General features: G+C 41.5%; 1 protein-coding gene across 1 annotated transcript in view; it reads right to left on the bottom strand.

Moving 5' to 3' along the window:
* The window catches only part of PCP4 (Purkinje cell protein 4), a 50,849-nt gene extending 23,834 nt beyond the window's left edge, over nucleotides 1-27,015 (bottom strand). Inside the window, exons 1-2 of the mRNA XM_084270948.1 lie at nucleotides 26,930-27,015; nucleotides 7,603-7,654 (exon numbers count right to left, since the gene is read on the bottom strand). Of these exons, the coding sequence (XP_084127074.1) occupies nucleotides 7,603-7,654; nucleotides 26,930-26,938 (61 nt within the window). The 5' untranslated portion in view covers nucleotides 26,939-27,015. The remainder of the gene's footprint in view (nucleotides 1-7,602; nucleotides 7,655-26,929) is intronic.
* Between the last annotated feature and the right edge of the window lie 262 nt (nucleotides 27,016-27,277).

Genomic DNA, 27,277 nt, shown 5'->3' with positions numbered 1-27,277 from the left:
CTTTCAGGTAATTTCACTGCTCTCCTCACACTCTCCCTGAACCTGGTTTGCTGACAACACAGCAATCCTTTGTGGGAAGGGAGGGGTGCACATCATGTAACACAACAAGGTTGTGATCCCCTATTAACTACTGAAACTAAGTTACAAGTGCTACAGATCTAATTTCTACCTCCTGCAGAGGTGCAAAAAGCAGCCTATGAGTGACCACATGCAGTCCCATATATTTATACACACGTGTTCATTCCTCCCACTTTTAGAAGTGTAGTTGAATCTTTGCATGTGATACTCTCCAACTGAGTGTACCCAATGAGGAACACCAGTTTCCCAAGTTGTATGCTGGCACTGTGCAAAACAAAGTTCCCATAAATTAATCAAGCTATTCTTGTAGCAAGCTGAAAAGAAAGAAGTGGACTGAGGCAAAAGTTGTTATTGTTATCTCTATTTTTAAATACTTGGAAGACACTCAGTTACTATGGTGGTCAGGACCATATAAGTACCTAGACAGATGCATCTGTAGCAGGAGTGTTAAGTGTTAGGGTTTTTCCCTATCAAAGGTGCAAGCTAGCTGGGACCTTCCTCTCCAAGGAAAAGAGAGAAATAAAAATTATATAATTTCAAAATACAAGTCCTTAGAAAATGAGTTTAAAAAGCGGAAATCATTCTTCTATGGTTGTGCTGTTGTTGTTTGTTTTTTTTTCCCTATGGGATTTCTGCTTTTAATTTGCTCTCCTGGTACTCTTTCATTCGGTAGGAAATCAGTTTTTCCCTTTCCAGGGCAGTCCCAGGGAGGAAAGCAATTCCAAAACAACATGCAAGTTGCATAAACATGGTATGCTGACATACACAGACGCTCTTCATGCGCACAGCCTGTGTTCTCTGTATCAGTAGATGGACTTATTTGGTAGCTACGGGAGTACTTACGATGTGCAAAACGAAAGCTTGCAGGGGATTCCAGAGATGGGACACTGGCCAGGCTATATGAGCACTGCTAGCCCTGGCAAAGCTTTTAATACAATATGCTGGATTTTTTGAGACAGAAGCATCTCTCTTTTTTTTAAACATTTTAAAATGAAAGCTCCTCATTACCAGATGAAGCACAGGAGTAACACACAGTATCAAACCTGACTTGTCAGGTAGCAGAACAGTATCTGCTCTCACTTAAATTTAAATTAGGCATACTCATTACTTTAAACTCCACCAGAGGATCCTCTCCATGAAACCAGATGGCCACTGCATGCTGTACAGCCACATGTGGAGGTAGCTGAAGATTTAGTACAGAAAGTGTCTACTTTATCTCGAAGAAATTGTTGCTTTAGAAGTTTCTGTTGATAGATAAACATCTAAAGTTGTTGATAAGAATTTCTCTGTGAGCAATCCTTGTTATGATTGCCCCAAATAAACACACAGTGTTCCTCTGGAGAGGACCTATACTTATCCCTGGCCTCAAGAAATGGAAATTCACCTAGGAGAGGAAATGAAGTTCATGTATAATTCTCCTCTCTTCCTTTCAGCATCCTCTCTAGGGAAGATCTGTGAACAATCTGAGAGTCTTGTTATTAAAGGCTCGATCTGTCTTTAGCTGAGACACGTTGGCTGTCTGAAGAGATGAACGGATTCCTCAATAAACAGCCTGGTCTGGGCAAAGGAAGGGATACAGGCCAAACCTGAGACGTTTGGTTTGGCTCTAGGTAAACTTTTGTGTAGCTGTCCCCAAGAAAGAGCCTGAAATGAAATGCAGCAGATAAGGCTTCCTGCAGTGTTTTTACCATGCACAGCTATGCCTCACAATGGAATTTGTCTGGAATTCTTTACTTTGAATTTTTCTCATCTCATCTGAAACTCTCAGCTACAGATGATGGTGTTGAGTTCACAAAGGCTTTTTACACCTTCCCCTGAGCCTAAGCAAACTGTACACAACCAAATGCAACTTATGTAACTATGCTGAAGGTTCAAACACTTTTGTATTTAGAATCAGTGAAGGTGTGAGGTTATTTGATGGTTGCATTATATGTCTAGGAATGCTGCTGAGATACAGTTTCTATTTTAAGTGATGGCGACAAGGTACACCAAATAACTTTCATCTCACTTCCTAAATCCCCACTAGTACCAGCTAGGTTTGTATGAGCTAGGACAGAATTTGGCTCTGGGCACAGATTGGAAGTGGAAGAGAGACCACATTACTGTCTGGGGGATCCTATTCTGTGAAGCATCACTTTCAAGGGATGAGAATTTTAACAGAACACCATAGTGAAAAGAGACAAGAGGACAAGGTAATTTTCCTCTCACCACTCAACCTATACCCAAGTATTCGTTTCACACAATACTCTCCATTCTAACTTCTGATTAGTGTTGTGGGGGCAAAATATCAGAGAACAGCAGTCTGAAAGGGTTGGGGTTTTTCTTACATTGATTCAGCAGTTGCTTGCAAGACCTTTCATCTTTTGCCACACAAGCAGTATTTCACAGTGAAGGCAAAAAGCACAGGGCACCACAACACTGCAGCTCAGCCTCTGTCCTTTCCTGCTACTAAAGAAAGTGACCTTACTAAAGACCCAGGCAGATACAGAAAATGAGTTCCATAAGATCCTCTGAATATTTATACAAGTTAACCTTGTGCATTCCCTCCCTTTCCAAAAGATCTTTTTTCCACAAGTAAGTTTATTTGTAGGGCTGTTCCCCAAAACAGGACATTTCTACATCGTCATCGGAGAATATTAGTGGAAAATTAATTTTGAGTTCTTAAACAGATATTTATATTAGATCATACTACAATAATTATCCTGGCCTCTAGCCAAGAATTAAAGCTCTATTAAGCTAAGCACTCTACATAAAAAACTGTGAAGATGTTTATTCACTCTATTGGACCTAGCAAGATTCGTTATTCCTGACTGCACTGTGCAGAAATTTCCCAAATTCCTTGAGTAGGAGGAAGTGGATGAACGGATTGTTGAAAACACTGCAAGGAACATATTCTACCAGAAAAGTTTACTAGTAAGATCTGTACTCTACCACGCAGGATTGTTTTATAATTCTTTTTTTTTTCTAGAATCCAGATGACTCCATTTTGGATGTAAAAGCTAAGAATTTAACTTTGCCTGTTTGTTTATCTCACTGTACGGAGAGGAAGAAATGCAGAGCATGTATTCATTTAGTTTTAAGACCATACACTGGCAAGACAAAAGCTTCAGAATGAGTAGAAACTGAAAAGGGCTTCACTTTGTCAGTACAACTGACCATCTTGCCTTAATTGCGCAGGCTCAACCCACCACGACACGTAAGTTCACGCACAACCTATTCATTTCCATTTTCCTCAGAGCCAGGAAGCTATAAAATGCGTCACATGAAAACACATTTTGTTATTATAAATATTCATATTGCTGAATGATAAATCTGATGTTCTGAGAAAATTATTAGCAAATATCAATTAATAATCATATGCCTTATGTACTTTCAGATGAAAGGGGGAGACCTATTAATAGCAAAAAGAGTGATTCTAAATTTGAAGGTAGAAATAATTGGTTCTGATGCAATTATTTCCTTGCCAGTTGTGCTAGGCTGAAAAGAGCAGATTGCCTGATACCAGCTTGCAAATTACATTGCAAAAAAACCGCAGGGTAACATGAAATAGAATGAGAAGTGACAAGTGTTAACCCACAAAAGAACCTTGTGACATTGCCAAGGTAGTAAGAATAGTAAGGTAAGAACATTTTTTTCCCATTTAAGATACATTTGCAAACACCATGGGCCAGATTAATCAAACCAGGTGAGCAAGAAAGAGATTACAGCTTCTTATCCCACACTGACTCAATTAGACCAAGTCAGATTCCTGTAGGAGGGGGTGCGTGGGGATAGTGCTGCTGTCTTTCACTGGGATATTCTACCCTAGAGAAGAGCATTCTATAATAGAGTTTACATGTAAAGTTTGTAAAGGCAGACACAAACAAATATATCTTGGCTTTCAGGTAGACTGGAGTCCTTTAAGACCCGGTGAGGTTACAGCAGCTAGCTACGTAGCTTCTATGTACAACAGTATGTTTTTATACAGGTGCTTTTGTACACATACTGTTATTGCTAATTAATAGGTGGGTGTTTCTTTTAAAATAGTTCTTTGACCAGTTTTCACCCAGGAAAACTAGTTTACGTAATTCATTCCTGATATTTTTTTGTTCTTCCCACTCTGACAGCAGAATGAAATTACATAGACTTCCTTGACAGAAATACAGTATGTTTTGGATAGAAAAGCTACTCTGCATTATACAGTGCCCACTGAAGCCATCAGGAGCTCTTCCATTGATTCACTAGCCATTAATGCACCATGAGAGCACACTGAATGCAATAGTCACTTTTCCCCAAGATGACATGAATTCTGATTTTGATCATAACCTGTACAAGGACAAACTGCAACTTATTTAAAAGGTCAAGATGGACAAATGTCATCTAGGATTTTACCAGAATCCAGTGAGGTCACTGCACATAAACAGCAAAACTCCTAGTGCGAGTAAAAGTTACGGAATACTCACTCATGTTGGAGTATTTATGATACTGAATAATACTGATACAGCTTCAAGAACTACCAGACTGTTGCTGCACAAAACCCAAGAAGATATAGTGGTATATATTATACAAAATATAGTGGGGAGAAATCCTGTCTGCTAATGACCAATGCTCTGAAAGAGAAGGGGAGCTTCGTCCCCTACACCTTACCACCTCACAGTCTGGAAGACTACTCAGGAAGGCAGTTGAGGGAAGATAACTGTTGATGAATGAAGGTCCCATGTAGGTACAACAGTCCATTCATCAACATGACAACCAGTACAGTTTGCGTATGGCATTTTCTTCTCCCATTATCACAAACCCTTGTACTGTGACATATCACTGCTCTATACTACTGGCTTTTCTGGAACTCAGTCTTTTTCATTGCTCATCCCCACCCCAAGCCAATAAGCAAGGCTGCTAGCACAAAGCAGAGCCAGTTCGGTAGACAATGGGACTAAGCCTTTGTTTTCTGTGTGATAAAATCCTCCACTGGAGGGGAAGGTAGCTAAGAGACAACCACTGTGGTGGTAGGAACTAAATACAACTGAGGATATAACATTGCTGTCTAATGAAGGTCAAACAAGAGCATGCATTCCTAAGTGTTTACCAGAATTATCACACCTATAAAGGAATCTTCAGAGACTGAATTTCCCTGCATGCTTCACAGCGACAGCAACACCATACATGTCTTCAAAGAGGGAGAATGCTGATTGCCATGGTCATTAGTTTTATTTGCTTAGTTTTGAGCCAACCTAGAGATGGGCTCAAAATTCATTTTCTACAAACAAAGCACGAACAAAGCTTGACCCACAGTAGTATCTCCACTGTGTGAATCTAAACCCCTGAAAACAGCTGAGCATCTTTAGTTTTCAGCAGCTCTTCCTGATCTTGTAATCAAAAGCAAGGACAGTAACCAGAGTAGTTTGCCTTTGCAAACATTTTCATGGCATATCTTTTTTTCCTTTTTTTATTCTAACAGGAAGAAAGGATTTTTGGTTTCTCCCCTACTTCTCAATAAAAGGGAAAGTTTCCTTTTGACAGGGAAACAAAATATCTGAAGAGACTGATTACAGGCACAATGAAAATTTAGAGATGACCTATTGCAGACTTCTGTCCAAAAAACACATAACAGAGGATGCATATTGTATATGTAGGTCTACTGCACACCCCAGTTTTCAGAGGAACAAATCACTTCTGGTTGAATTTTAACTAAACAAAGCTAATCAGGACGAAGAGCTATGAATTCTAAATCAAAGAAGCAGAAATGTAATCTCATGTTCAAAGTCCTGATTCTGCTTTATTTTCATGCAAGCATGTGGATTAGAGAGGAGATCAGAGGACTATTCCGTCTCCCCCACTGCTCCTCTATTTTGCATAGGTGACAGTTTTTTGTTATAATGTCATTAAAAAAATAATAGGTATCTAAGATTAACTGCACATCTGCCTGTTTATATTATACTCAAAGCTATGCTATAACTAGACTCCTGTGTACTTGTGCAGCTCTTTCGCACTCAATTCCCTTTGAGAAAAAATAATTTGCTTTTAAAAAGGCTGCAGGATCAGTAAATCTAAGCTAAACATGACAACAGGACAATTTATTCGGGAAGAAATTCAAGGCAAACGAGCTCAGTTCATAATGTGCTCAAACAGTAAAGAGAAAAACACGCTTCCCATGCTGCCCAAATGGCTGACGATTTTGCTTGCTTTCCTTTCCTGTTAATTTGAGAATGCAAATGGCTTTGCTGTCAGGGTACATTTGTTCTCACTAATTCAAGACACTACAACAAGCCAAAATATTTATTTCTTTTTTCCACTCTAATTTGTGTTTTATCATATTGGGAACATTGTCTATGGATTTCATTTGCTGTACAGTTATGCAAACAGCCCTTATGGGAAAGTCACCTCTCTCTGATAGGAAAACTAAGCATAAAAAAAGTCTCAATGTTTAGGATGTGTTGCCTAAAAGGGCACAAAAATTTTGTTCTGAGCAACATGTAAAGGCCAAAATGCATATCCAAAATGACTGCTCAAATACCCCATCTTGGAAAACTCTTGGCTTTTCAGAGAAGATTTCAGTAGACGGGATGGACTATTAGAACATGTTCTTTTAATTAGAACTGGATGATCAAACAGAAGCAGGTAACATTTATATAGTTCAGTCCTAACCCTGTTCATGAGCATCTACAAATTGATGCTGCCTCATTCATAATAAAGTTGATCAAAATGTTTTCCTTCAAAAAACGTTTCTGTTGGTAATTGGATTTTAATCAAGTGAGCATTTGTATGTAAAGCATTTCTGCTTCCTATCGGAAATAAAACAATTGCTGTTTTCACTGAAATTCAGTTCTGCTTTCATAGAAAAAAGAAATAAACATTTTCCAATTAGAATCATTTGTGCCACTTAAGGGGCAGAAATTGGTTCCTGCCAGCCTCTTTGTTAGTCCAAAAAACCCAATAACTCATCCCTTAGAGCAGTGCAACATGAGTCCAGGTTTTCTCAAGTAGTGATGAAATTAGGAGCCTATTTTCCATGTGGTCCTTACAAGTGAGCTGCTCCAGCCATAACCTATCTCCAGCAACACTCAAATGAACTCTATGCAAACGGTTCCTAACTTTGGTATCTTAGTTATGGGCTTAAAATTAGGTGGGATGAATCAGACCACAGAAACTATGCTTATGAGCAAGTACTTCGTAATTCGTTTATTTTTGTTCACTTTCCCCATTCACATATCACCTGCTCATAATACTTAGCCTAGTCTCTTGTTGGCCTTTTCATACATACTTAACAGTGCCTCGTTCTAGCCTCATGTGTATCTGCACTGACTTTTACAGAGTCCTTTGGTTTACAATACTACAAGCTCAGAATCAGATCTCTGCTTTAATAGACGACTTGAAAACACAAATATAAAGAAAATCCCACTGAAGCCCTTCCAGGTTTTAAAACACATTCAAAGGATAAGATATTAAACCAAGGTCACTGCTACCTCATATTTATCATTACAGTAAGAAGTATTGTGGCTCAATTTGTCTCAATATTCTCCATCAAGAAATACAGTCTACCCTTACCATTCTCACCAGCTGTCTTGTCTTTTCCATTTGTAGCTCCGGTTCCTTGTCTCTGTTGGAGGGAGAAAAAAAACCACAAGTAGTTAGAACAAATTTGAATGAATTTAGAATTACTAGCAGTTACAGCCTGATTTCTCTTCAACCCCGTCATCCACTCCCATGCAATGTTGGCATGAAAGTCTACCAGTCAGAACAGGAATGCATAGTACTGTTTGGGTACTGCTGTGTAACTATGGGTGCAACTGGTTGTAATTCTGACATGCTGCTGATGAAATGTGTGTAACCAAGTTTCCAGCAGTGCAAGGGTACAAGCTACAGCAGGACATCTCTTCATGTCCCTGCTGTGCCTCCATCTGCGTGCTTCTTCTGACCTAACTTTGCCCATAGCACTTAACTTTCTGCTTTGGCCACAAGTAGGGATGGACATTCCCACTTCAATTCACCGTGTCCAAGGCACAGCCTCATGACTTTCCATGAAACAAACCAATGTAAGTCACAATACTAAGTAACAGATGTCAAACACCAGTGTAGCCTGTATTAGCTGTATTAGGGCTGTATTAGCATGGTTACCCTACTATGTAACTTGCTAGTGTAGGAATGGTCACTTTATGAAAAACATGCTGTATGCCCCAGTGAAAGCATCGCACAGGTAGAATTAGGGTGCCTCGGTAGGTATGACAGAACTTGCATGTCTTATGCAAAGTTATTCATGTTTGTGAGTATTACTGAAATAAAGAATTCATCCTCAAGGATTGTACATGTACAAGACAGTATTAAATTCAGTGAATAAATCCAGCCGCATTCATCTCAAGGCAGCACATCCTCACACATCAGGAAATTTAACAGCTACAGTAGCACTGCAAAACAAATAGTTGGTACCACAATATGAGCAGTCATATCAATTCTCTATTAAAATTTAGAGGCATAATTATCTAAAGGTATTTACTGTAGAATATCTGGTTAAAGCTTTCTCTACTGCTCTGGTTTCTGTCCATCTCCAACAGCAGTGGTATTTTTAAGGGTATTTGTGTATATGAAGCCAGTGAACAACATAAGTACAAAACCTTCACGTGAATTGTTAGCTCTTATTATAGAGATGAGAGTAGGAAAAAAAGGCTCTTCAAATCCCTCAGGAGAATAAGAGCAGCTACACAGGGTCTATCGTGCATCCACATGCCAGTGGTAGGGCTTCTCATCATCTTTTCTGTGGCAGATTTCAGTACGCATCTCTCTACTGGCTCTGCCTCTTCTCTCATTCTGTGCAATAAGACAGGGCATCCCTAGAGAAAACAACCTTAAGCCTATAACCACAGCTACAATCACCCTATATGATAGAAATATATTTCTTTCCCCCTGGAGCCTCTGAGCCAAGATAAGAGAACTTGGACAATAACATCAAAAAATGGAATTCTAAATGGATAAATAGATTCTACAAAATGCATAAGTTACCAACAGCCATAAATCAATAAATCTACCCAACAACCAGTTTTGCTAAAGACCTTCATGCGTTTATGTAAAGTTTGGTTAATAACTCCATATTTCAATTTCAGTCCACAACTGAAGCTAGATTTACTGGGATCTCAAAAAAACCCCCCAAATTACTGGATTTTTCCTACCTATAAAATGGCAGCTATATTTTTCTTTCCACCCTTGTTTATTCTGAAATGCTTTTTCAAGTTGCCTTATTTCCTGACTGTTTCAGGCTGTGCTACTTAGCCTTTATGAAAGCTTCTCTTTCCTCCCCAGGCTATACCTGTCAGGTTCAGTCTGCTATTGATAGAGTGCAGAACAGAATACGGATCCACACATTTTTGTGTCTCAGGATTTACCCTCAGGGAGATAAAAAAGTTGTTAAAAACCCACAAAATAAAACTTAGGCTTAGGTCAATGAAGGTTTTTCTATTCATGAGGTCAAAACTTTAAGTCTGAAATCAGTCGAAGTATTCTACACCCATTAGTGACCATTGCACATATACAGAAGTCTGAAAGTCTGCCAACCACATTTCTGATAGCCTTTCCTTCAGTTATATACATATTTGGATCTATAAGCACTGTGCTGTCTTCTAAGCAAGTGCAGTGGATTGAAAGTCAGCTTCTCATTAACCAAGCATTTAAACTTAAGAAAGAGCCATACAGAGAGCAATCATCCACCTGTGATCATCCACCTTTAGCCTTTTATTTCACTACATTCAGTGAACCTATTTTTTTAAAATATTTTCAAGATGTTGATGGCATAGGCAGCTGGAGCTTCTTGTTTCTTTCATGATGCTACCACAGGACACAAAACAACGTTTAGCTTTTTAATGTCCATCAGAGTACAAGAGCACTAAACGTGAGGAGGAGTTATAGGGTTATCTTTAAGAACCAATGGATAAAAGCCCTTCGAAAACTGGTGTAAACATATGTTGTCCACAGATGTAAGAGATTATTTTCTGGGTTTTGTTTTTAAATAGAAAACCCAAGATTGTGGTGGTTCAGCCCCAACCAGTGGTTAAGCACCACATGCTGCCTGCTCACTCACTGAAGAGAAAGAGACAGAGCCTCAGTCAGTTGGGGTAAGGACAGGTACTGACAAAAGCACCATGAAAGTAGAACAATAACAGCCAATTACACTCACACCCAATGCTAATGCAGAGTACCTTACTGACCAGCTGATTACAGAGTGCTGCCCAACGCAAAGATCAATCCAACACCCGAGCTATGCTCACTGCTCTGGAGGCACCCAGGAGGGTCTGGTCCCAACCAGCCCCTTTTATGGGGAAGTGATGTCAGGTGGTGTGAGAAACAGCCCAGGCTAACTTAGCTCACCTGGGCTGGCTGCTTGGGGAGGTTAACTCTGGCTTGGACAGAACCAGAACAAAGATGCTTGCCATATTCTAAAAGATAAAAGCAGTCTAACTTTGTTTTCTACAACTGGCAGCCACATTGCTTCCTTCAAAGATTGCTTCTAAAATTCCCTAGCATTTGCTGAGGCAAGCAATAGGACAGAAGCATTGAATAAGCTTTCCATTAGGCCTTGAAGAAGAAACACCATAGCCAAAATGAACATGATTTCAAAACCATAATGATTATACAGTAAAACAGGATAAACAGTTTTGTTGCTGTGTTGCGTAGGAGGAAACATAGTTTATGACTGCTTGGGGCTATATTAATTTTTAACTCAGTGGTTTTACAGAACATCAAAGGCACATCATTAAAAATTTCTCTAAAATCAAAGTCACTCCCAATTTGTCAAGCGAGAAAGGGAAAAGGACTACTGCCATATGCCCAAAACCCCAGTAAGAAAAGAACAGGTTTGTTTTCCTGTTAAATTGTCAGTGCTATACACAACGGCTAGTGAACGTGGTATGAAAAACTGTGCTAAATTAGTCCCCAAGGTGTACAAACTAAGGTCAAAAGTGAACACGCAGCCCAGAGGAGTTCTGAAGAAGAACGTTAAATTACTGCAGTAGCTTTTCTACTGATTCTTCTAGCTCCTCCTTTACCCCCAAGCCTAATTTTTGCCTTTAATCTTCTATTCTGTTCTTGTCTTTAAATAGCCTGACCTTTTCAGTTATGCTTCGAATTAGCACCTCAATGTTAGGGACTTTAACCAGGTGTTGATTACAGAATTTTTGGGGGAAGAGGGGTTGTTTATTTTACAATAAGCCACAGAAAGCCCAAGAGCAGGGATGTGAAACTGCCAGAAAGTTCTTTGACAGATGGGCCCTTACAGTAATAACATTATTCTGCTGCTTCCTCTCAGTGCAGAGCCAACAAGGTACAGCAGGCTGTAGCCCAGCAAAACAGTGGCTGCGGATTTTCAAAAGGATGTTGTTTCTACATCAAAGTATGAAAGAGCATCCAAGGGTGGAATTAAGAGAATCAAAATGGTGGGAAGTTTTTGTAAAATGAAGAGCAGAAAGAGTCAGTGCAGATGTCACTGAGGACAAAAAACATTTTGACTGATGCATGTGAAATGTTATTAGGCTGTTCTATACTCATGGATGAGAACAACAGCAGTGAAGTCTGTGCATATCCTATGCTTTTCTTAAGCCTCATTTTGCTACTAGGTCCATCCTTAAAGGGCATTACACGTGTGACAGAAGGAAATACATGTTGGCACAAGGCAGCACAAAAATGGCTGTAGGTCAGCCAGCTGCGTGCCAAGCAAGCCCTTCTTCTGCACTACCATCTGTTCTCCACACAAAGTTTTCTCTGTAAGAGATACAAATTGAATCAAACTATTTCATAAGCATCTTTTTTTTTTCTCCTAGCCTTCTGCTTTAATTCAAAGTTCAGCTGCTTTAGCCTTAAAGTAAAAAAGTACTGGTAAATACATTTTACAAATTTATAAAGTTTATATCCATTCCAATAATAAAAATGTCACTATAACTATCTGCTTAAGGACTTTCCATGTTTTCCAAGCACAGAAAGCTTCCTAGTCAAAAGCAAAATGACCAGGAGATACAGCAATTTCTACCTGCTGTTTTTCAGGGCTAAACTTCCTGCACAGTTCCTCAAATTAGGATAATTAGGATTGAGTTTATCCAAGAATGCCACAAGAAATAAGGTTTTTCCATGCTGATCTTTATTTAGTGTTGGTTGATCTTTGAAGATACTGAGAGTTTTAGACTACTGAGGTAAGCCACAGTTGAGGTTCATTAGACTATAGGCTTAGGCAGATGCCAGAGACTACTTAGTATGTAATCATTACTGCCTAAAGGTAGATAGTTGTTCTTCAATTTCCTGTAGTGTAATTTTGAGGTAACTTCATTAACATTCATTGAAGAATGAATTAATCTGGACTAAAACCACAGAACACCCCTGGCAAAGGTTGTACCTACTCATTCCGCAAAGTCTCCTTTTCCATGTACCTTCTATCCAGTTGTATTAACTCCTCCAGTTTTAAGGACCAAGAGTTTTCCATGCTTTAACACCATATGTAAACTTGATATTACAAAAAACAGGAAGAGAATGTATTCAACTTAAAAACAAGCAGTGGGCATTGAGGGAAACATTAGCTTTTGCCAGTAGATCAATACACCATATATACAATGCCACTTGAAAATAATTATGTGATGAGCTGATATCCTGAGTGTACTGAAATCAATGTGAATTCTGCAATTGCCTTTCTGTCATGCTCTAGCAGAGAACACTAGCTGTATGTCAGAAATTCAATAGAGATACAAAATTTAAGTAGGGCCTAGAACCAAGCAGCTATGACTTGCAATGAGTGCACACACACTGTACAATCTTGTATTTCCCAGCAATTAATGAAATTAAACTACTTTACTGGAGATTTCCATTTCATTATGACAACCACTTTCTAACCTCATAAACTGAATCAAAACTATATATAGCACTTGGCAGCATTTCACACATGTAGGTGTGAAAGACATTAACTTTATCTTAAGCATGGTAGTATCTTTTGTCCTCCTTGTTACCAAATTATTTGCTGTGTTGTGGTTAAAAGCAGAAAATATTATGCTGCTGTGACAATTACTGTTTACTGATGCTGCCATGGGCTACTTGGCCTCTAAATAGCAGGACTGAAATTTTAGCACCACTATTTTTTTGAATTCTGTATCAAAAACATGAAGATGGAAAGCTGGGAGAAATAAGGCGTGTTGGTGGTGAGCCACATACATTCTGCTCTTTCACTCATCCTCTCAGGTTACAAAAGTGGTCTACAATATAGCCCATTGGTAAGCCCCAAACCAGCTTCCATGACATACAGGTTCAATCATAGCAGTAACAGCTAGTCACCTAAAAAGTATCTGCAGACAGAAAAGAGGAATCCAAGAGAAGCTTGAATATAGTTATGGAAATTGCATTAGAAGCTACGTAAGTTAATTTCTTCACTGGTCTATTTGTGTCTCCTTTACAAGTTCCTCTGGTTTTTTTCACTTTTTGTAGACACTGTACTAAACATTTGAAATGCAAATATCCTTCAAAGCCCAAATCCAAGGTATCTGCATCGAGTACAGAACATCTAGCCAGTATTTTACCTGAAGGATGGGTAAATCTGATGTGTCTGTCACTTCTCTCTTGCATATCATTTTAAGAAATGACAAACCACATCTTCTGGGCACTTGACAGAAAGGAAAAATACTTAGCAACCTACACATCAGTACAAAGCAGTGCATTGCTGGTTATGACTGTACATTTCCAGTAGAAGTAGCTTTCTGGAGACTACTACTTTTTCCTGGCCATTCTCACCCTAGGATCTCTGTTCTTTAGGATATGGTTTCTAGTCCTACCTGTGTCATGCATGCACAACAGTTTTCTAGTGCTAGTTTTTCTGGCTATCTTGTGTTGCCAGGGCAGCATAATATTGCCAGAGCAAGAGTGCCAGAATCCATCTTTCAATACTGGCTGTCAAAAACTAAACTATCCCAAGCACTCTGATGATTTCAGTAAATTATCTTCACAGGTCAAGCAGCATTCTACTTTACTAGCTCTTGATTGTCCTTAATTTTATTAAGGCTCTCCTGTAGCTATTTTAATAATTTTCAACTCCACAAGTGGAATGAGATGAACTGATGGGACTCAAACCACAAAGGCTAAAAGTTGGCATAGTGACCACTGTTGGTTTACTATGACTTTTGTGGTCACTGAAGGAATACACACTAGACTGTCATCCTGGAAGCCACAGTAGTATTTGTCAGAAAATAACAAGGCTGATCTACCAGTTGTTGCATTTCCCCAGGAAGGCCATGAAGGTTTAGATACTGTTTATTCAGGGTGAATCCACAACTCCCATGGACAGCACAGACATGCTGGTGGAAAGCCCTGACCCTCCAGTTGATCCACTGTACAATCAGTCACAGAAAAAGCAATAGGAACTGCAGAAGGAACCTTGAAGCTTGGGCTTAGCCTAGTTTAAGGACTGGGTAGTAGCCCCTACCCCTGGGTTTTGTTTGCAGTGTTCTTTTTGTCCACATAACATTTACATGCCTACACAAAATGCATACTCCATCCAATGGGCAGAGCGCGTTCGTCACAGGTATGTTAGCAGAGTCAGGGCATTTTCCTCAATTGGTGTGACACTTTTGTGCAGACTGAGATTTTGGTTAGAGCTAAGTCCTCAGAACAGGCACTTTGGGTGTACAGACACAGCTTCAGCACCCAGGTTAAATGAGGTACCTGACAAAAATGGGTGGAGAGAGAATACCTATCAGGGATATAAAACCCAATTACAGTGCTGGTTTAAAAAAAATTTCTAATAGCACAGAGAAGAACTTCCAATGTGCCCCAACTTCTGCCCCTGCTGGGCTATAATATATAAATCAGCACAGTGACAACCTGCAGGTTTTATATTCAGATTTAATATAATATTGTAAACAGAATATTTACACCAGCACCAAGTGTAATCAACATAATTAGCACAAACAGTGGCTTGCTTAATATTTAGGTTATTAGCATATTTTGAATTAAAACATTATTAAGCAGATATTTCTCCAAAGACATTTAATCATATTTTTTTTCTCAAGCAGGGATTAATGGAATCTTTGAAGTTAATTCTGAAAGCAGCTGCAAGAATGTATTTCCCAAATCCTGTTAATTACCATGCCAGCCATGAGAAGTAATCCCTCTTTTCTCCAGGAAATGGAGGATTTGATCCTGCAAGGCTTATTTACAGGGTTAATTCATATGTGGACAAGTAGCTGTCTTCAATTCAGTAGAATCACTTGCATGAATAGGGTTGAAACCTCAACACAGTAGTGTGGAGCTCCCGAACTGCGTATTAGGTTTCGTTTAGCAAAGGGCAGAGGGGGCAAAATCAGCTACAGAATAAGCCTTCTCACACCACTTGCCAAAACATTGCCTCAGCTCTCATTTGGATATGGGTGGTGCATATCCCAATTACACTGGAAACTGATAAAGAGGAAATATCAAGGTGACCCAAGATGAATATTTCCAATTACATAAAAATTAAGCTAGATGGCATAAATGAAAAATGACTGAGGTTCTTCAGGTGGTCTCTTCATTTTTTCTTTGTATTATTTCTTATCTCTCACTAGCATGAGACCTGGCATTGCAGTTACAGAAAGGTTATTTTGGGGCAGGAAGCCTGCCTTAAGAACTCCTGCTTCTCAAACTAGCCCAGTTGAGCCATACCTTCCCATCTCCACGGCCTCCTTTGTGTGAACCCAATTGTTTGCAAGGTCAAACAGAAAACAGGAGCACTAAAATTATTTAAGTTAAAAATAACCCTTTGGCAGAGTTGCATTGAAAACAATCATTGAAGTGATCCATAGTTTAATTGGTTCTGTTGATCATTTCAGTCATGTAAACATCATCTGTGGTCCACAAACAGTTGTACCAGGGTAACAAACAGGCAGGCAATACCATGGGGAGGAGAAACTGCAGTTTTGTTCGGAGAACTGTAAAGGAGAGCAAGTCAGTGCTTCATAGGATTAAACACGTCATGCTGCATCTCCCTGTGATGTTGCATTACCTCCCAACAGTCTTTACTTAGCAGAGCAAAACATGGATCAACACAGGAACATTCTCATAGCCCACTGTAAGCCTTGGTCACTATGCAGGTGGTACATTGATGGTGACTGACTGTGACATCTTATTAGGAAGAAATCAGAACCCCTGGGAAAAGCATTTGCATTCAGGCAGTATCTTGGGTATCCTTTAATATTAGCATTCCCAGATAGGAAGAGTGCTCTAAACCAATTAAGGGGTCAGGATCCTTGCCTATGCATAATATAACTCATTATGGATGGTGTTGTTGTAACAAATATTTACTTTCTATTTCATTCTTCCAAGCCCTTCTGAAGTTTCGGGTAATTTAATTTGCTGAGCTACAAAGCCAGCTGTAATTGAGTTAGTGGCTGTCTTCAAGGGACAGCTTGGGTTATTAATGGCAAGTCTGCACTGACAAATTGCTTCATATCTGATCACATTGACTATCATTATTAAAACAGGCTGCTGCTTCTTTCCAGACAGCAAAAACTCTGGGATTTTTCTCTATGGGCATTTTTCGCTTTATTTCCAGTAGCACAATTAAAAAAGTGTTCTCATTTTCTTCCTATTTCCCTGCATATTTCAAAAGTAAACATGTTATTACAGTCTGTTAGACCACACTAGAAACTGGCCAGCCAGGTTTTTAAAAGGTATTAATCATGGCAGTTTCAAGTTGCCATGCAAAGGAACTTTCTGCCTTCACCCTAGGGCAAAGCTGCCTGATTTTCAAGACAACAGCAAGATGAGAAGGCAAGGATGTTCATGCGTCACTTACTCTACTCCTCAAACCCCCAGGCTGCCAGTCTGGTCATGGAGAACAACTCCCAGCAACCCCCCAGCCATCTGCAGTTATGACAGCAGCTTCTTCAGGGCTATTCCAGTAGCAGGGGAATCACTGGACTGAGAACATGCTGCAGCCTTGGCAAAGCACCCTGCCCAGGGGCTGCACAGAGAGATGACGCAAACCTGTTATCTCTGGCTGCACGCCATGAGGAGATTCATGCATGGGGAACCCTAAATTGGCTGACACTGCCTCAAAATCGGGCCTCATTTGACAGAAGATTAGTCTAGCATTGTTCAAATCTGGATCAGAACTGACCCACTGAGACTTTGGGGGAGATGCTTTGTTTGAAGTGCTACAGTTCAGAGCAAAACTGTATTGGCATGATGAGTCTAAAAAGCAGCCAAGCTACTAGAAACAAGCTTGCCATACTGAAAAGGCAAATGGACAGGCACAAGGTCACCTTGACTGACAGGAATCAGGGACGGCAATCAAATATGATCACGTGCAGCAAGAAAAGCAAAGTCACTAGCTCTAAGAGCTGCAAAAAAATAGGTAGCTCCATAAATCTGAAGTTTTCAGGACCCAGCAGCTGCTCATTGACAATGAAGCTGATTGATTCAGTTGCACTAGCAGCAGAGAAGATGAGAAAGTAATTTTCACTAAGTAGCTGTAGGCAGTTCCCAGGGTCCCCAGCCCCAGTACCTACCCACCAGTTTACCTACCCTAAGAGTAAATGCTGTACAGCCACTGTAGTGCTCTAGCTGTGGATGGAGTCCAGAGGAAACAGTGGGGCAGATTCAGCAAAAGCTCCCCCACATTGTTTCAAACACTGTCCCTCCATAGAGCTGTTTTCCAATTCAAGTTCAATGAAAACATGCAAGTTTCTTCACTCCAAGCAGTTATCAGCCATTCCTTCTGTCTGCAGTCTGCTTTTGTATCAGGCTCCATTCTCTTCGTGCCTTGCATATGAAGCAAAACAGTGACACCCAACTAGACATTTTCACCTTAATCACACATGAACACAGCAACCTGTCATGTAATGCCATTAAAAAGGACCATAGCATGTTCCTCCTGAGCAGTCATACGTTTGTTTTGCTAATTTCCTAACATACCCATCCCACAACTAGACAGGAAATAGGTTCCTGAGAAGCTCCAAGCAGAACGCAAGTAACCTTCACTGACCCGGCTGTGCAGCGTCTGACCCTGCAGTCAAAACCATCTATTAACAGCTTATACAGCATGACCACAGAAGATCCTGCTAGAATTCAGCTAATTCACATGTGGTTTTTTGCAGTTTACAACATCAATGCTAGATCCTTTCCTATCGGTGTTTCTGCATCTACAGATCTATCCCAGCAGCCCAGTTCCACCATGGAAATGCACCAAGCTTTTAGTCCAAGCAAAGAACACAGAGCACCACTGAGAACAAAGGCCCTCTGAAACAAATGGAGAGTCTCCTGTAATCTTACTCAAGACCTTCATTCACCTTGGCTTGAGTGTCAGTGCTGTCCAGTAGCTTGCAAGATATGCTGGAGGAAAGAAGTGAGAGCTAGCCAAGTCTGACTGACAAATTAAAATTGGCATGAAGCTGGCCCACCACAGGCACGTGGCAGCCCTGCTTTATCCACAGCACATGTGTGCTGGCACATGCATTTTGAAGTGTGCCAAGCCAGCAATGTGCTTGCTCTCTTTCTGGTGGTGAGCGTGCATCTGTCAGATCTGAGTGGAGCAGTGATATGTACGAAGCAGCTATGAAGCCACATCTTATTTTACCACCATGCCATCTGCAGAAAGCTGTGTGCCTAGCCATCTTCTCTTGTCTAGTATGCCCCTCCTCCTTCCTATCAAGTTAATGCTTACTTGTGGCATCAGACCGATTCTTGATTTATAGAACTAGACTTCTATGTCACTCATTTTTCCTGAACACCACGTAATCTCTTAAGTTTAAAAAAAGCATTCTTTAGAGTATTTCAATTAGTGTTAAAATAATGAGCTTAAAGAGTTAACATCCAGATTATTCAGTGTTTTATAAAACTCATGTAATCCTAGGGATGTGAAAGAAAAACAAATTTTTTACAAGATAAAGGGAGAGAGACAGCAAAAATCCCATTACTTGAAACATTCAAGTTAGAGAATGAAAAGTCCTAAAAATCAAACTGAAAGATAAACTCGTGGTTTTGGAGAATTCATTTTTCTGTCTCTGTACCTCTCCCCTTCTGCCCCACCCAAACCTGAACCATATGTGTTTTCACATTTAGCTAGGCATTACACTCTGGTTAATCTCAGGCAAGCTTTTCCTTCAGATTATGTTGCATCAAATGACATCCACACTCACCCTGTTTGGTCCCTTTTAAAGAAAATTCCACCTCGGACAGTCACAAGACCAAATCTGTCATCCTCTAGATGGGATCTTGCCAACCCAACCTCACCCTACTGAGGGCTTTGCTGAAACCCACAGAACTTCTTAGTAGAGACAAAGGTACATTAGTATATGGATACTGGCACCCATCAGGGATGATCAGTTGAGTAAATCCAGATCAGAAACACCAATTCACTAAAGCCAAACTTTTTGTGGGAACATTTTGATAGCACTTTCCCCACAAATTACTTGTGTTCCTTTATGTCCTGAGCATCACTAGGGAAAAAGTCTAAAATCACCAAAATCCTCAAGAAATCAAAAGTGTCCTCAGATATATTAATTTTCACCTCATCTTGGTTACACACTTGGACCATTCAGGGAGTTAGGATCTTGGTGGCCTTTCCCTTGAAGTGTATGTTCTCCCATAGTCAGCATACTGCTAACCACGATTTCAATGCCTGGTAATCCCTCTAGTGTTAAGATTCATAGAGAACAAAAGCATCACCATGGCAGATTGACAGTCAGGTACCCAGACCAGTGGTACCTGCTGGATAGCAAAGCTACTTTGTAGGTCATAGAGGACACAGATGCAAATCATCTCAAGGCATTAGCAGTGGGTAGCATCTGCTTTCCAGAACCCTGCCCAGTGATTTTTGATGCTGTTCAGATGTCTAGTTTCCTTAAAAGTTTTCATTAATTCCTAAAAATCTAATGCACTTTCTGTGAAAAATTGTTTCACATGTGCAAACCTACAAGTTCCTACAGGAGATGCTGACTTGACAGGACTATTCCAGCTATCTCATCAATTTATTCCAGAACAGCCCTTGACTCCTGCCAAGATTTACTAGCTTCAGCAAACATGGTGCTGTTTCCAGGGATAGAGCTAGTCAGTGCTATCCTGGGCACTTCTGAACTGTGCTCCATCATTCCTAGAAGAGGTCCAAATGAAATCCCTACAAATACATCTACACCAATCTAGTCAGGACCCCTACAGATATCTTCACTTTTAGGAGAGACATGCTGTGGTTCAACATTAGCTTCCACAGCAGTGTGTAACCCTTCCCAGTTTAAACCATTATAACCTGAACATTGAGTTTGAGTTTCTCCATTGCAGCTTTCTAGCCTTGCTGGCACTATCCAGCAGCTGGCTCTGCAGCACAGCTGGAATCAAACTTGTCAGCCAAGGAACAGCAAAATCAGGCCGGTGGCAGAACAGCTCAGACCTTTGTCAGGTATTTGAACGTTAATACTGTGTTAGAAGTGCTAAATATACACCTGCCTATTTTTTGTCATAGTTAGTAGCTCTGTAACTTCACACATTAGAAGAATCTGAAACCCTCATACCTGGTGCCACTTCTCTCAGCTTGCTGTATTATTCCAGGAATCTTTGAAGTCTCCAAAGACAGACAGAAAGACACCATCTTTCAGGTTTTTTTCCTTTTGTTTTTCACTTTCATCTTCAACAGAAGAGATCTAGCATCATTCTGTCACAATACTCACAGTATCAGCTGCAGCACTGATTAAGGTCATGTTTCATACACTATATATTAAGGTGATAATGTAAAAATATTCAGTGTCTAAAATAACACTTTTTAAGGAGAAAGTTCATCTGTAACTAATATTCAAGGCATGTAGGCAGACAGTTTTCATTTCTTCTGACTAAAGTTGTGCTTCTTCCTCCAAATTCCATGTTAGTTAGTGCATAAATAAGACTATATCCCACTCAGAATGAGTTGATCAGATGAGAGCACCAAATATCTAGTCAATGTGACACTTCCCCAGTTTATCTGTAAGTAGGCTAGTCTGGTCTCAGAGAGCGCAGATGTGAAGAACAGGGATAAATTCTGACCTCAAATCCTGTCATTAATAAGTTTTGTAACCACAACTCTTCTGAGGTTGCTTGTTCTGAGCTTATTCCATTCAGATTGCCATTCATTTTCCCATTAAGAGTAAGGTAGCCTTTATACGGTCTCTCCCATCTTTCCAGAAGAGAAATAAATACCAGTTTTCTTAATTAAGTAGAGGAAGGGGAAAAGGATTTGTTAGTTATGATTTGACATAGTTTCTACTTAACTAATACATCCAAGCAACTGAAGAAACAGAACACCTTTGCTTAGAAAGGGGAAAGAATGCATTATTCATCTTCATTAGAAGATCCTGTGCCTTGCAGAGAAGCATTACATGTCTCTGTTGCAAGTGACAAGCTAAAAAGAGACACAGCTTTCCTCTGATGCACACAGGCTTCTCCTGGTCCTCTCCAACCAAGGGGGTGTCTTGTGACTTACAAGCACATTCTCTAGGACTAGCCACTCTGACGCGTTCTTCTATAGCAAAGTAGTAAAACACAAACACTGAAAAACTGTTTCCAATTCACCCCTAAAAAAACCAAGACAGACAATAGCAAACAGCAGCCTGGAAATAAAATATTTTATTAAAAATCAATAAACAAACACACAGCACCCTTTGATGAAAAGATCACCACTGTTCCTGTACAGGTCAACTCCCATATACAAACACCACATTTCATCATTAGCATCATCTAATTCATGTAGACACCCCATTGGAAGATGACTCTTCTAAACTTGCCAGTGCCAGGTATATTAGAGTAGAAACTAATATGCCTTTGCAACCTGAAATGGCATTCTGTTATCAAGTACAGCAGAATGAAGGCTGGAGTTCTCCTGTAATACAAATGCAGGAGGTTTTGCTTTTACAGGGAAACATGATATCTGGAGCATACTATTAAAGCTAATTGCCCCTTATTAATCTGCTGGCATTCCATACAGCATAAGAGAAACAGTGTGCTGCTTTCTAAACAGCATGTCTGCCAGTTTCACCAAATTAAGATCAATTTCCAGCACTACTTCTAAGTGCTATTTTAGAAGATGCTTGATCCCACTGAAACCACACTGATGGAAGGAGTAGGCAAAGTGACAGATCTAAAACTTATTGTTCTCCCTTCCTCCTCTTTTGAGCTGCAATTTATCACTCAGCTAATAAATAGATGTGAGTTAAAATTAAAAACTGATGTTCATGTGCCTTATCTGTCCCACCCCCACCCTATAACAGCTGCAGAATTTCCTCCTCCACCCTGCCATGTTCTTGCTGCACTTAGAGCCACAGAGTTTTCTGCCTCTTGAGGGTATAACCTTAATGAGACCACTAAATAGCAGTTGGGATTCTGAGCAGTATCTGAAAAAAGCATCCAGGAGGGCTCTCCTAAGACTACTGGCTGTCTCAGATGCATTCCACACACACACACACACACACAAGCCCCTAGGACCACAAACACTATACATGGGAACAGGAGCTCCTCTAAACAAACACAACATGTTTTCCCCTCACAAACATCAGCACTTTGATTTAGTGCCATTGGCATTATTTGTGTACAACCCTCACATCAGTGTTTCAATACACCTGGTTCTAAGACCCTAAATACCAGTTCAGTGGAACAGTAACAGCTGGATTCAGGAGAACAGACCATGAAAGAACCCCAGTTTTCCCATTTAACTACCTGGGGCAGCTATGGATTCAGACAGAAGCTTCCACATACACCTGATGTTCCACACTTGGACATATCCCTTTCCTCCCAACAGCCTCCTGATGAGCATGCTTGTCCAGAGAGACACATTCCAGGTTCTCTCTCAGCCTGGAAGGAAGATTACACCCTCTGTTAGCCTGCCAGCTTAGGAGCATGCCCATAAAGTATTGGGTTTAAAGATAGCCACAGCAGAGACTGCCTTGGCAACTGGTGTGTTGCACACCTCAAGGACTGGTGAAGCTTGATTTTCAGAAAAATATCTTTGACCCCAGTGTTAGCCCATACCAACTTTCCAGTGAAGCCTCCATCTTTTCCAAGCTGGCTGCCTGGGTACATCACATTGAAGGTGATCTGAGCTCCAAAATAAAGATTCAATACTCTAGACTGGAGAGGAGAGCTCTCTGGATGGGGAGACCCAACATGACAGCTCATCCCCCATGAATGCCCTACACACCTATTACAGGTCACACAAGCACCCCTCACGATCTTTTGAAGGTCAACACAACATCAGTTGCTTCATGGTTCAAGCACCCAAAGGCAAAATAAGGCAAAGGGAAAGATCTTGCTGTAGCTCAAAGAAGAAAAGACCTAACATTCTTTCTATTCAAAGCCTGATTAAACAACCTAAATTTGCAACAAGACCAAGCCCACAGCTCTTTGCCTCCTAACTTAGAGACCTAAGCACTCTACAGTCAAACCTCTAATAGCTCTTCTGTTTAATTACATTCATGTGCCTGGTTGCTTCATGCCTATTTCAAAAGGAAAGCTAGAATACTCTTGCTACTCTCTTGTAGCTAGGTTGCTCTCTAAATATACAAAGCTGATCTCTCCAACCGTAGGGTAGGCAGTGCGCATCAGCAGTCAGTAGAGCGCTTCACTGCCATTGTGCAAGGTTCTTCCAATCCAAGGTCTTCCCTTAAATCACAGGTATATGTGGGCTGAATAGGCAGGTTTTCTGAACAGCTCTCCCAAAGTTAGACAACTAAATAATGCATGTTAAAGCTGAACTCCTCCCCTACACCAGCAATACCACTCTGACACAAATATCAAAAGGGAAAAGTGCACCCAACGAAAAAGTCTCTGCTATTGTAAGCTCCAATTCCTTACACATGTGCTTCACCCTCGAACCACTAGAACAGCATCAAAAGCTGTAACACCACGCTGCTTAAGTGCACTCCTGCCCAGTCCAGACCCAATTCTTGATGACAACCAGAATTATTTGACACAGGAGGCAAGAGTAGCAGTGAATATTTAAAAATTTGTGTGATTAAATACTTCTTGTGAACCTTTGTGCCAGGGGAATACAGTCACTATGACCAGACATCATCTGCAATGTACCAGATAGTTAAGCAACTGATAAAATAGGATTCACTGTGGTAAATCCAGTTTGTGTCAACTGTGAGTCTAGAGACTTCATGGTAAAACTACTGGTTGTGAACAGCCATGTCATTAGTCTATGAACCCATTACCCAGGATTGCTTCCCCCAGTTCACCAGAGACCTTCAACAGAAGGGCTGCATCTCATGGGTGCTCACTGACAGTAGCTGGTATTTTCAGCATAGCTCTTCTCTCTAGGCTCATTAAAAATACAGGAAAACACCTACACACCTAAAGAAAAGGCTCCTTGGTTACCTGAGGACAGATTTTTTTCAAAGCACTTCAACTCCTAAAACCACTTTTCAGCATATAGTGACATTCCTGAGACATTCTCCATACAGCTCCATCTGTGGCCATTTATCTGCTGCCAAAACCAAGCAGCAGGAAGCAGTAACCATTCTTTGCAACGCCACAGGCAAAGTCTTATACCTCAAGATCTCTGTATAGAGCCAGGCTTTATGACCATATCTTAAACACATTCAAACAAATACTGCAGAGGAAGTGTAAGGTTTTTCTACAAAGTTCTTTATTCTTCCTAAAAGATGAGTTGGTTGCTAGAAAATAGAAAAGTACTGCAGTCAAATGAATAGCTGCTTCCTGGTCAGCTTTCTCTGCAGGTAATCACTGCCCAAACCCAGGAATAAGTTAACTTTGCTTGAAGCAGTAACATAAGAATCCTTGCAAAGTCTCAGTAAATAACTTAAGGGATGTGCAAGCTCTCTTCAAAGACTGCTGCAACCGCATTTCAAGCTCCTCTCAAATTCTGAGAATTGTTGCCATAAAGCAAAAAATCCTTCCTGTTCTCCAAACACGGTTGTTCTATTTTGGATAATCTTTCAGTAGCTCTAGATGAGCCTCTTTTCAATCACCCTACCCTCAGATTTTCTAGCAGATTAAACCAAAGACAATATAATTTTTACCGCATTGCAAGTGAAATCACCCAAGACCCCCATCCAAACAGAGCAAACAGCTGCCTAAGGAGCTTGCTTTCTGCTAATCTTTTTTGCCTTGTGTTTTAACAACAGTCTTTTGCAGTGAGATGATTCGGGGTCGAGCAGTGGCTTACATCTGATTATTTTTTTTTAAAGAGCCATCTTTTTAGCCATAGCTGACAGGGAAGTAACAGCAAGGAAGCTTTTCTTCATTGGAGCTGTGAGTGATAAACGCTCCAATATTGTCAGCTGAATGACAGTGGCACCAAAGACACCAAGTGTCACACGTACAAGGCTTAGTGCTGCACCAGAGAAAGACACATTATTTCCAGCTCGGAGTTCGCTGGAACACTATTCTCTCAAGGGACAAGGAAATGTGTTATGAGTGGAGAACCCCTATGCTGGTATTAGGGAGGATCTCAATGTTCATCAGGATTAAGATCCAAAAGACAAGTAATCCAATTCAAACTGAGGGGGTAATTACTGAGCAAATACAAGCCAGCACAGGGCTGTAACAAAAGGGGTGCCTTGCACAGTCACAGCAAGTACAGCAGTATCACTCAGTCATTACTCCTCACGGAAGGTTTTTCTCAGAACACTACCTATAAAGAGCAAAATAGCATTGTTGCCTCTCACCAAACACTTCAGTCAGCCTGGGTGACTGAGGGACAGTGACTGCACAAAACCCACACTGCCTGATCTCCATCAAGTTGGTATAAACACAAGCAGCAGCCAAGAAGTCAGAGAGCCTGATGTATTACACCTGGACTGTCTGATCTCCGCAAGCAGCAGCAGCAAAGCACAATGAGGATTTCCTCTGCGTTCCCCATTTAGCCTGACCTGCAAGCCAAGAAGTAGGCTTCTCCTCATAAATCCCTCAACCAGAGGCCATGCTGCTACATTACCATCACAGGTTTACACCTCTTCTAAATATACAGGGGCATAACACCTGCACAATAGCTAGTCAAAACTTACTTTGTGTGGCTCTCAATTTTAGCTTTGCAGCTAAGAAATGCCCATTAGAAAATGAAACAGCAGGTCTTTGGTACCAGGAAACAGCCTCCAAAAACAGGTGCCAGTTAAGCACAAGTATCCCTCCTGATTCCCAGAGTTGCACTGGAGCAGGTGAGACCTGCCAGCTGAACCCACCCAGCACTCAACCGGTTACACCGTGGGGAAGTCATCCTGCCTGACAACGCTCTTAAATAAACAACTATTTTGCTCCAGAGAACTTTCCAACTGAAACAAAAAAAAAAAAAAACCACACAAGCAAAAAAATTCAGTTTATTTATTTACAAGGGTAAAAGTGATCCTTAAACGTCTGACACTATTTACATTTTTCCCTTAATTGCAGCCCTTCCCAGGACACTATTTATAAAGTTTAGACCAGCATCCAGCTACAGGCAGGGCTTTTTGCTTTTTTCCACGAGCCCCAGCAGATAACTTTCACAACGACTTACTAGAGCTGCAGAGAACAGCATTAAACCAATTCTTCACGTTATTAGGGTCGGGTCGGGGGCTGCTTTAAAAGCCCCAGTGACTCCCCCACCGGCGCACGGAGCCCTTCGACGGGCACAGCAGCACCTCGCCTTCCGCTGCCAGGCGTAGGCACCTGCGGGGAGCTGCTCCCCCCGCAGCCCGGCTCTAACAGCAGCCGGGCACCGCACCCCAAGAGCCGCCCCTGGGGTCCGGCAGCTCTACCGGCTGCGTGCGGGGAACGGGGACGGCACGGCGGAGCCCCGCGAAGCCCCCAGCCCTCCTCAGCCACCCCGCACAGTGTCACCGCTACGCTCCGCGCCGAGCGCTGCCACCGCCCGTGAGGGGTGCGGCTGGGCCGTGCGTGTGCTCCCTCCCGTCCCCCCCTCGCCTCTCACCTCGCTCATGTCGCCGCGGCAGCAGCAGCCCGGCCCGCAGCAGCCCGCCCGGCACAGCGCTCCCGCCGCCCCGCGCCGCCCGTTAAGAAGCGGCGCTCCGCGCCCAGCCCGGCCGGCGCCAGCCAATCAGCGCCGCGCCCGCGCCGAGCCCCCCGCGCCCCTATCCGAGAGGGCGTGGCGCCCCCTGGCGGCGGCGGCGGGTACCCCGGCGGTCCCGGTCCCGCGCAGCGGGGGGGATCCCGCCTCCCCCGCCCCTCGGGGCAGCGGGCGGGGCGGAGGGTCCGAGGCGCGGGCCCCGGTGCTCGCTCGGTCTCAGAAAGCAGAGGTTACCAGCAGCGGGACTGTCTG

The sequence above is a fragment of the Gallinula chloropus genome (assembly GCF_964237585.1).
Source record: "Gallinula chloropus genome assembly, chromosome: 1".
Lineage (NCBI taxonomy): Eukaryota > Metazoa > Chordata > Aves > Gruiformes > Rallidae > Gallinula > Gallinula chloropus.
This window is presented reverse-complemented; position numbering and strand designations above follow the sequence as displayed.